The sequence below is a fragment of the Xyrauchen texanus genome, chromosome 22 (assembly GCF_025860055.1).
Source record: "Xyrauchen texanus isolate HMW12.3.18 chromosome 22, RBS_HiC_50CHRs, whole genome shotgun sequence".
Taxonomy (NCBI): Eukaryota; Metazoa; Chordata; class Actinopteri; order Cypriniformes; family Catostomidae; genus Xyrauchen; species Xyrauchen texanus.
Window position 1 is genome coordinate 12,376,025 of NC_068297.1, and position 11,412 is coordinate 12,387,436.

The 11,412-nt window shown below is 36.7% G+C and overlaps 1 protein-coding gene across 1 annotated transcript; it reads left to right on the forward strand.

Annotated features, from left to right (window-relative positions):
• The first annotated feature begins 572 nt into the window (after positions 1–572).
• Positions 573–10,578, forward strand: npy4r (neuropeptide Y receptor Y4). Its single transcript, XM_052154220.1, has 2 exons — positions 573–622; positions 9,395–10,578. Exon 2 carries the CDS (start codon positions 9,439–9,441, stop codon positions 10,576–10,578), a length of 1,140 nt encoding a protein of 379 aa, XP_052010180.1. The 5' UTR covers positions 573–622; positions 9,395–9,438.
• Positions 10,579–11,412: the final 834 nt, after the last annotated feature.

The following is an 11,412-nucleotide window of genomic DNA, read 5'->3' on the forward strand; positions in this document are numbered from 1 at the left end:
GGACAATCTGATGCCAAAGGTACATTAGTATTAAATTCTCAAGTACACTTTTTCCTCATTTTAGTTTTTAAGAAGGTTGTCTTTGCATCTCTGGCAAACATTTCTCATTTGTAGAGCACATGAATTTAATTGCAGGGGGCTGGGTAATTTGGTTTCTTTAGAATTATATGACCTAATAGAACACAGTGATGCATATTGTTTGTTTTGCCTTTAAAAAAAATACGCATGCACATAAAAACCCTTTCCCTAACCAGTAAACTCACATTCTTCAATTAACATGGCAACAAAGATGCTCATGTTGACATGTTACAATCTGTAAATGTGTGATTTGATTTCATTTTCAATAACCTGTAACCCATAGAATCTGAAAAGGACATGCAGTACATCTTTCCTGTCACACGTGGGCAGTAAAGACAGAGATTACACAAGGTTATGTTTAAACAGTAATGTCCAGCAGAACAGTTCGTACAGAGACAGCACATTGCAAGGATGTGGGATTAGAAGAATAGAATAGAATAGAATAGAACAGAATAGAACAGAGTGTTAATGCAGAACACCTGGAGTTGGCTGAATGAGTGTGTGTTCCACTGACTGCCTGATAACAGTTTGCTGTTGAAGACGGGTGAGTTCTTGAAATGCTACATCCACAGGTGAATCCACACTATGTATTTATTTGATGTATTCTGTACTTATGCTATTATTAAGTTATACAGAAATACAAATATTACATTATAGTATAGTATATTATAGTATAGTACAGTTTGGTCTGAGACCACTAGAAATTAATCTATTTTGCAATATTTTCTAATTTAATACATATTTTTCATTACAAATGACAGTATCAGCATAACAATTTGAGGGAAAAGATAAATTGAACATTTTATTTGAATTTCATGATTTCTCTATTATTTGGTATGTCCCTCTTTTGCTTGATGATCCATATTGAGAATGCTTTAAATGTATATTGTGTGTTTCAATGGAAGCAAGAATAACTAACCCTTTGTACAAAAGTGCTACAAATTTGCTTACAATTTTAAATTTTTACTGAACTATTAATAATATTACATTCCGAATTAATTATGGAAGAAGATTTGAGTGCTGTTTAGAGTATTGTATTTAATTTGGGTTTGTTTCTTTCACATTCTTAGATTAGCATCATTCTGTAGATGATTTTATTGTAGCTGAAATTTGATTAAATGTGCCCTAGTGATATTCAGCCTCTCTTGAGTGTTCATGCCACTTTAAGCAGGAACATTGTTCAGAAGTGGGTAATTTTTCATGGAAGTCTGTTCAGTATTTGATATTTGATTAATGCTCTTCCATAAAATTTGACACATTGCTATTGCAATCTATAACAGTCACATGCACAGTCGTTCTATAACACAGAAGTGGGTGAAATACTGTTTAACCCACAGTCCACTGTGTTGACATTGACTGCAGCTCTTTGGTGTTGCCATGAAGAGAGGACACATAGGCAATTTGCTCCCACAACACACACACACAACGCACACGCACACAACGCACACACTTTAGGTCAGTATATTTGTGCAGCCAGGGGCATTATGGTGACAGGATTTAGTGATACTTGAAGCCTTATTTGGATCAAATTAGGATCTGAATTGTCTTAGTACTCAATTTGTACTTTTTTAGAAGTGTTCTAATTAGTTATCAAATTAGTCACATACCTCTCAAACACACATTGGATTTCACAACATTATTTGCAGATAGAAATTTTTGTGTCAGGTTTTGCCTATGTGGCGACCAACAAACTGTCCCAATGAGGACAATGGCTTAATAAACATACTAAGTAATTTGAATTAAAATAAAACAAAATGTGTAAGGGATAGGTTTAGGGGTAGGGAATAAAAAATATAATTAGTTCAGTATAAAAGCAATGGACTATAACAGGGTAAACAGCGTCACTTCTATAGCAGTAAATGGGAGAACATAATGTACAGCATTCCCTTTTGCTCTAACGTCAAAACCAAAAAAAAAACACTATTAGATTTCTACAACTTCCTGTATCACATAAAATTAGCGCAAGATGAATTACAGGTAATTACAACCGGGAGAAAGATGCCAAAACTGTAGCTCCCTCAGCAGCTGTATTTGAAACTCCATTACAGCTGTGTTAGCTATTTTGCTGAATATTTGTATTAATGCCATGATACCATAACACACTGTAAATATTAGTAGTTATCCAAAATAATAAATTATATATATATATATATATATAGTGTGGAATACCTATAAACCCTTGAGCTTAAATAAATTATGTTTATTTGGTCAAGTAACTTATGAAAAAAAAATTAATACTTGCTATTTCAAAATTAATATAGTTTTAATTCTTATGACTATTGTTGTTATTTTGTTGCAGCTGTTTGATAGTTTTTATTTGTCTGAATTCACCATTAGGGTGATTAGTGTTACCTCTGGTGAAGTTGGAGCCTGATAAACAAAGTTTCTCGTTGTTCTCTCCTCAAATGTATTTTACAAAAGTGCAAATTTATGTGCACTAAGTACTGCAATCTAATGTGATATATAGCCAAACTAGAGTCCAGTCACAATTTCTCTTCTCCTGTATGAGATGTGCTATTACTAAAACATTGATATGCGTAAAAGTTACATGTAACAAGTTAACTGTACTTAAAGATGTATATGTATGTTTACTTAGAAAAATCATGAAACCTGACTGCTTTTCAAAAATCTAATGTTCACTAATTAGATTTTACAGTGCACAATAATAGTACAATATAGCAATAAAACACAACAATATCAGTGATACAAATAAACAGAGGAAAATATACAACAGAAATAAATAATTGAAACAGAAATGTCGACATCTTGATAGAAAATAAACATGTGTGTGCTGATGACGTGTTTTAATCCGTTCCTATGATTTGGTCAGTGTCACATGTAAACCGCCTAAGGGAGACTTCACACCTGTAAAAAAAAAAAAGAATGGGGGAGAGAGAGAATATGAGATTGGGAGGAAGATTACAAAGGGGACAGAAAGAAAGCGAATCAGCCAGAAAGAGAGAGTGCAAAAGGGTAATGTGATCATCTACCCCTCTGAGTCCTATCACAGGTGAAGAATAAGATTTGATCGTATTAAAAGAAAAGACATTAGTGCAAAGTCAAGGTAGTGATCTTCCTTTCTTTCTCTTTTTGTCATAAAAACACACACACAAAAAAATCTTTAGACACAGTCTGACTCTGTTTGCCGATGAGAGAATTCTAATAATATAATATGATTAACTGAGGCAAACTGGTTACAACAGGATGTCCAAAATTATCTCATTATATGTAACCATCTAAATGAGAGAGAGAAAGAGAGAGTGAAACAAAGAGTGATAGAGAACAAAGAGCCAGGGCAACCACCAACCATGGAGCTCGTTGTTTTTAGTTTTAAATTTTGTAATATAATCATCAAGAATGCACATGTTAACCTAGGACTGTCACGATTATAACATTTGGCTGATGATTAATTGTCAAACAAATAATTTGTGATTATGATGATCAATTGTCATACAAATTCTCATATTTCTATGTGTATGTGTGTTTACTCATATTTAACCTGGAATCATAAAATAAAATAGGGACATGTTTCTTCATTCTATCATCTCCACAGAAGTAGAGTGGGCATCTTATCTCTTCCTCTATGCCACTGCGTGTCATTAACACTTCCAGCTACAACCAAGAACATTTGTTACTTCAAGAATCTTAATTTAAAGTGAAACCTGAGTGCTTCAAATTCACTTTCAAAATCCACTCTTCTATTTTCACAGGAATTTGGCAAGAAGCACAGCAGAGCGTACACACCAGAGTGGTTCAAAAGCGGTTAATCATGTGCTTTTCTGGTGCTGCTCTGAGTGGAGTTAGCGGTGAGGGTCAGTGGAGTGCCCATATAATGCAATAACACCAGAAAATGAGACAAACAAATTCGCCGTTCATTGGATTTCTATTTTTTCTTGAAATGATGTTAACTGGCTAGTAAAATGAATTGCACAATAACTGTGGACAGGGGCGGACTGGCCATCGGGTGAACCGAGACTTTTCCCGGTGGCCGGCCACGAACGGGCCACAAAACAGTGCCGCGATATGCCGAAGGGGGCAGCGATATGCAAAAAAGGACACGGCCCCACTTGGGCAAGATTGATGAATGAGGTCAATGTTTTTGGTACTGGAAATTTTCATAGCAACATGTTTACTTCCCATGTGATCATGTTACTATAAACCAGTGGTTCTCAATGTGTGGGGTGCAGGAGACTGACCCATCCTCAAATCTCGCTCACTTTCACACATTCAACAAAAATAGTGAAAATACACATAAGAACCGATGTGCGCAATTTATATTCTCCTGCCTTGTTTAAAATTTCGCCTGGCACTGCAGCGCTTCCTGCACATGCAGCTCTTGACAGCCCAAAGCATTGATGTCAGGTGTGCTCACGTTAACAAGACCATTCTTGCATGCACGCCAGTTTCAAATGAGTGACGAGGTGAATTAACACTTACATTTTGGTCTGTTCCTCAAACAACACTATCATATGGCTTCAGAAGAATTTAAATCTAAGACATGAGTGTTGTGGACGACTTTAATTGCGCTTTTATTTGTGCTTTGTAGGGGTGTAACGGTTCACATTTCTCATGGTTCGGTTTGTATCACGGTTTTAGGGTCATGGTTTCGGTACGGTTCAGTATTTGTAATGTTAAGGGAAAAAAATCTTACAGCCAAATCCAAACTAAAATATTCTATTTGGTAACAGACACATCAAGAGATTTGCCCTCACTACAAATCATCATGATTTTACTACAGTAATCATAGTTTAAACACTGTATTTGTAGTAAAATCATAGTAACCACAAAACATGGTTACTGTCATGGTTACAGTACTATAGTAAAATCAAGGTTACTATATGGAAACTACAGTATTACTGTTGTAAAACAATGGTTAATTGTATCAAAACTATGTCTGCCATGAAAACCATGGTGACAGCAGTCAATGTTACTTCAGTCATAGCTACTACAATATTACTATAGTAAAACGAATAGGAGAATGGATGTCATAACGCTAAATATTTATTCAAATATATGAATTACCAGTATACGGCACTCACGTCGAGCAATGTCTGCAAACAGTGCCTGTTTTTAAATGTTTTTTGACCACTGCTGTTGTAACTGAATGCATAAAGAAAAAGTTTCCAGACAGGAGATTAGCGGATGTTAAAACTGCGCATGTCTATTTGACGCTTTCTTCACCAAAACTGTATGATCCAGATGCATATTAAACTAGAGATGAACGGCAGAGCAAATGCTTACTGAAACGTAGTTGGTTTACCGTAGGCCTATGGTTCGTTTTTTTACTGAGAACCATTACTGCTTTCAGAGCTTGCACAGCCACAAACAAGATCCTCTCGTCCCTCAATCTAGTGTTAAAAAAAAAGTCATACAGATTTTTAACGACGAGGGTGAGTAAAATGATGGTGGAAAGGTCAGTTTATCAGTATAATTAATCAGGTGCAAATTATTGTCCAAATGTCCTGATGCAAATTATTGTCCAGATGTCCTGACCTCTACCCAATCATGATGGCGCTGGCTAGGATGTGACAATCAGAGTAATTTATTATTACTGGATTAGGATTAAAAAAAAACTTTTATAGAGAATTCATAGGTATGAATCCTTGCAACTATCAGTTTGTATTAAAAAAATAACTATTCTAGAGTGAAATTGTTTTTAAAACGTTCTGGTTGTTAAATGCGGCTGAATGGAGGATTCGTTTTTCTGAGTGGCTAAGCGCCCCCTGGAGTGAAGTGTAACTTCTCATTCAGTTTTCATTGTATTTTTAAATAAATCCTTTTTTTGTCAAATGAAGATTAAAGAAAATGTAGTTTCATCTTCTAAAAGCATTTTTTTTTTTTCAGTAAATACAAAATGATTTTCGATAAGATTATTTTGAGGGGAAAGTTTATCTTGTTTCAAAGGGGGGAGTGACCCAAAAAAAGTTGAGAACCACTGACATAAACTTTGGAGGATAACTCATCAATAAAAATCAAGCATCTATTTGAGAGGTGAGCTTCTAATTTTCTAAATACTCGGACTCCTGGTTTTCACCTGGCAGACAATAAAACAGAAGCCAAAATCTGATAGACTTACAACATAGGGGGGCCAGAATATCATGGAAACTCATGGGATGGACTCCTTTGACTTGGACCGGTAAGCAACCACTTAGAACACAATTGCAAATGAATAGCAATGGTCTAAAATAACTCAGAACACCTCAGCATTGTTTCGTATGGGCAATCACCATTCATGATTCTTAAAATGTGAAAATTTTGTAATTTCTGCATTTCTGTTTTTTTATGCAAGTGGCACAAAAATTACACACTTCACCTTTAAAAGGACATCACCTTCCCATCAACTACAGTCTTCCTATTGTCCTTGCTAAACAATTCCTCTATACATCAACCTGGATTGCTGATGGATAGAATGTAAAGGGTTTTTCAGACAACAACAGAGCTGTATAGTGAGATCTATTGTGTGTCTGTATTCAGATCATTAATGGATTATCTATATGGAACACTCAGATCGATCTGAGACTGGTCTGCAAGTCTGCCACATGCACACACACACACACACTGATTATATTATTATAAAATTCCATTTACCCTCCCCTTTGATTTACTTTTCCTCAATTCATCTACACTTCCCTGAAAATGCACCCTACAGTATTGATGAGAGAAGAAGCGCGCCATCGTAGATCTATCCGACGCAGGTCTTTCTTGCGGATAGTCCTCCTGATGATCACGCGTAATGATGTATGTAACAACGTTAAGATTACACAAACCAAACTTAACTGTTTTTAAAATGCTCCTATCCTTATTCAAATGTGTTCGTTATGTATTAAATATTCAACATTACAGGGAAAACTAATTTTACTTGAATGTAAAACAGACATACACATAAATTTACACAAACACATCTGTCTATATATATCTATATATTCTGTATATGTATACACATACTGTACACACACACACACACACACAGACACACACACACACACACACACACACACACACACAATGCTACAGTAAATATAGCCTCATCTATGGATACTTGGATGAGACTAACTGATTGCATTCTCATTATGAGCCATTGTAGGTCCTGATCAATGGCCACCCCCAAAGGTGCATCTATAATTGGACACACTACAAATCACTTGGCAGGGTCACAGTATCGTTCCTCCCACTCATCTCTTATATTTCTTTCCCATTATTTAAAAGTACTAAAAAAGTCAAATAACTATGAGATCTTCCTTTCTGTTTTAATCAAAGGTGTCAATATAACTCTTTCTTACACATACAGTAGATATAAAAGTCCCTAATTATTTATATTCTTAGAGGAATTGGCAGAAACTTTTAATAGCACTCCATTAGTGTCCCAGACAATAATTCTTACACTTTTATTTCCGAAAAAGTAGACTGGCATGTCTTAAGGTCAATATTAGTTAAAAAATGGCAAAAAAGAAATAGCTTTTTCTAGAAACTCGTCAGTCAATCGTTGTTTTGAGGAATGTCTAGACAATGCTTGAAATTGCCAAAAAATAAAGATTTCAAACAAAGGTGTAGACCACAGTCTTCAAAGACAAATTGCAACTAGCTCTAACAAGGACAGAAAGAGATGTGGAAGGCCAGATGTACAAGTACACTGCAAAAAATTATTTTCCTGTAAAATTATTAATTTTTCAATTGTTCAGTGTGTATTGTGATGTTTCGGTACTATCTCTGGTTCATTTTGCACCCAAATGTATGGTAGCCCATTGTCCCGCAGGCTTAGGATGCTGATGAGGTGTCTATTTACCTTAATACATCTTGCAGGCAATTTTATCTAAATCATCTTACAGTGTAATCAAGCTTTAGATTTTATCAGTGTCCCCTTCTAGCTGTTTAAGTCGCCAAAATTCCTTGGTCTACCAGCTTTATTAGAAATATCATGCTGGTTGACCAGCTTCATTACAATATATTTATACTGTCCCACCAGCAAGATCAGTACCATACCAGCAAAAACTAACTTGGAATATCATGCTGGTTAAAGATGGCCTTTTTAATAGATATACCTGCTCTTCTGGGTTATACATTGGGAGTTGAGGGTAATGATGGGTTAAAACAGCAGACATCTTCTGGAATAGAATGGTGTGGATTCTACTTGTTTCCAAGAAAGGATGTCACAACTAAGCAATTTGATTTCTCAGACTGAATCCTTGTAATTTCCTCTGTGGAATGTTGAGGAATGTAACACACCAATTATGACTCTTGAAGAGTTTATTTCAAAAGCATTTTACTCTTGTAGCATTTTTTAAGTCTTGCAGACTGTATAATGACAAGGCAGAATAATCTAATGATTTAGAATCTTTTCAATTCTAAGCTAGTCTTTTTTTTCACTCACACACAATGAGAGCGATAACGAAAAAATAAGTTGAAGGAAATGCAATTGAATTTGAAACATCATCTCCTTTTTCTTGAGACACAAAGCTATTTTAAATTTGAAGGTACTGACAGCGTACACATGCCTGTAAATAGCATCTAGCAATGTCAAGTAATATTCTGTACTAAAACACAACAAGAACAGTAAATGAAATGAAAGAGTGTTGTCCCAATGGAACAATGCTGTAACATGTAATGCCTGAATTGTATATGGTGTTTTTAATGTATATTATGTTGTATATTTGCATGTTTTGTGAAATATTACAAATGTTTACTGTTGATTTAAGTGCTATCACCTGTGTAATGTCATATCCATGGAACGGTACATCATTAAATCTATTTTATGTACAATTGGGGCCATATCAAATATTGTAAAGGAGAATTTAGAGATTTAGAGGGAGAGGTGAAGAAGAAAAGAGGATAGATGAATCTAGAATGATCTTTCTGGAATGCTAGAGCTAGCTTATGCCACAAGGTTCTCACTATTTCATCACTGCAATTTACATTGCTTTAATGCTATTTAGATTTTGTAATTATACAAATTTCTGGCACCCATTCACTTGCATTGTATGGACCTACAGAGCTGAATTATTCTTCTAAAACCTTAACTTGTGTTCTGTTGAAGAAAGAAAGTCATACACATCAGGGATGCCAGGAGGTTGTATGAGACTATCTGTTTGTTTAATCAACTCAGACAAGGGGAATGTTCAGAAAAGGCTGTTTGAAAACAATGATTATTTTTGCAATTCTGTCTCTTGAAACTTATTGCTCAGAAATGACATACTACAGCTATAAAGAATCAAAATAACCGTAACCTATTTTTACAGTCTCCATAGAATACATGTTTGTGAAATGCATACTGTGTGTCCTTGTGATGTGCAATGATGTCTAATTTAGTTGTTATTTTCAGACTTCCAAGATGCGTTGCAATCAGCGGCTACCCTGAGGTGGCCGATGCAGTCGGCTCTCTTTGACATGCCGTGGTGGCAGGCGCTCCTAAACTCCACCCTCACCCACAATCAAAGCAACAGTAGCTTGTTCCTGCTGGATGCCCCCTGCTGGCATTCAGAAGCCATGACACTCACACTAGTGCTATGCTACTGTCTGGTGCTGATTCTGGGGTTGCTTGGGAACATCCTCTTCATCTGCATCATCACGCACCAGAGGGACCCTCCTAATGTCACCAGCATCCTCGTCGCCAACCTTTCCATTTCAGACATCCTGGTGTGTGTATTCTGCCTTCCCTTCACTGTGGTCTACACACTCATGGACCACTGGATCTTTGGAGCACTACTCTGTCGATTAATGCCCTTTGTTCAGTGTGTATCGGTGACTGTTTCGATACTATCTCTGGTTCTGATAGCACTTGAAAGGCACCAGCTCATTTTGCACCCATCTGGATGGAAGCCCAGTGTCCCACAGGCTTATTTGGCAGTCCTGATCGTGTGGCTCTTGGCATGTGTAACATCATTACCATTCCTGGCGTTCCACTTGCTCAGCAGCGAGCCATACAGCCTGCTTCCTGCACCACTCAGTCACCTACAGGCATGTCTGGAAGTCTGGCCCTCTCAACAGCATAAATTGGCCTACACCACTAGCCTGCTTCTATTCCAGTACTGCTGCCCGCTGCTCCTCATGCTACTTTGCTACCTCCGCATCTTCTTGCGTCTGCGACGTAGACAGCGCATGCTAGAGCGCCAGTGCAGCCGTAACCGAGAAGATGAACGTAGGCGTGTGATGCACAGCAAGCGTATAAATGTCATGCTTGTCACTTTGGTGGCTGCATTTGCTGTGTGCTGGTTGCCGTTAAACGCCTTTAATGTGGTGGCAGATTGGCACCAGGAAGTCTTGCCTGTGTGTCAACATAACCTGTTGTTTTCAGTCTGCCATCTGTTGGCCATGAGCTCCACCTGCGTCAATCCCATTATCTATGGCTTTCTCAATAGCAATTTCCGAAAGGATGTGACTTCAGTGGTGCTGCACTGCCATTGCCAGCCACTTGAGGACAGCTACGAACACTTTCCGATGTCCACGATGAACACTGACATCTCACGGACATCTCTTAGACTCAGTTATAGAAACAATTCTGTGTAATCAAACTAATCTTGTTCAAAAAGAAAGATACTTTATCATCTGCTTTACGTCAAAATTCGTCTTTAGCTGCTATTGACATAGACAGTTTCACTCCAGTGCCAAACTTTTAGCCAGATCCCTTCTGAAAGACCAACATAGCTGTTCATAGCATAGGAGGCTGATGTGGTGTCTATTTACCTTGATACATCTGGCAGGCAATTTTATCTAAATCATCTTACAGTGTATTCAAGCTTGAGATTATATCAGTGTCCCCTTCTAGCTGTTTAAGTAGCTAATACTGAAAAAATTCCTCAGTCTGCCAGCTTTATCAAAAATATCATGCTGGTCGACCAGCTTCATGAGATTAGGTCAACTTGTAAATATAATTATACTGAGAGAGAGAGAGAGAGAGAGAGAGAGAGAGAGAGAGAGAGAGAGAGAGAGAGGTCCCAATGGAAGCATGCTGTAAAATGCAATGCCTGGTGTATTGTATTTGCATGGTGTTATTAATGTATATTATGTTGTAAATTTGCATGTTTTGTGAAACATAACAAATGTTTACTGTTGTTTAAAGTGCTATGTTATCACCTGTGTAATGTCATATCCATGGAACGGTACATCAATAAATCTATTTTATGTATAATTGGTGCCATATGAAATATTATAAAGGAGAATTTAGAGATTTAGAGTTGAGGTGAAGAAGAAGAGAGGACAGATGTATTTTATATGATCTTTCTGGACCGCTTGAGCAAGCTTATGCCACAATATATTTATATGTAGCACATAAATGGGAAAAAGTGATTAGCTTTAATAGATCCCATTAATTTTTCCCATAGACTAATTTATTTTTCAACG

Coding starts and splice junctions, on each gene's coding strand:
- npy4r (XM_052154220.1), top strand. CDS start 9,439: ATGCAGTCGGCTCTCTTTGACATGCCGTGGTGGCAGGCGCTCCTAAAC.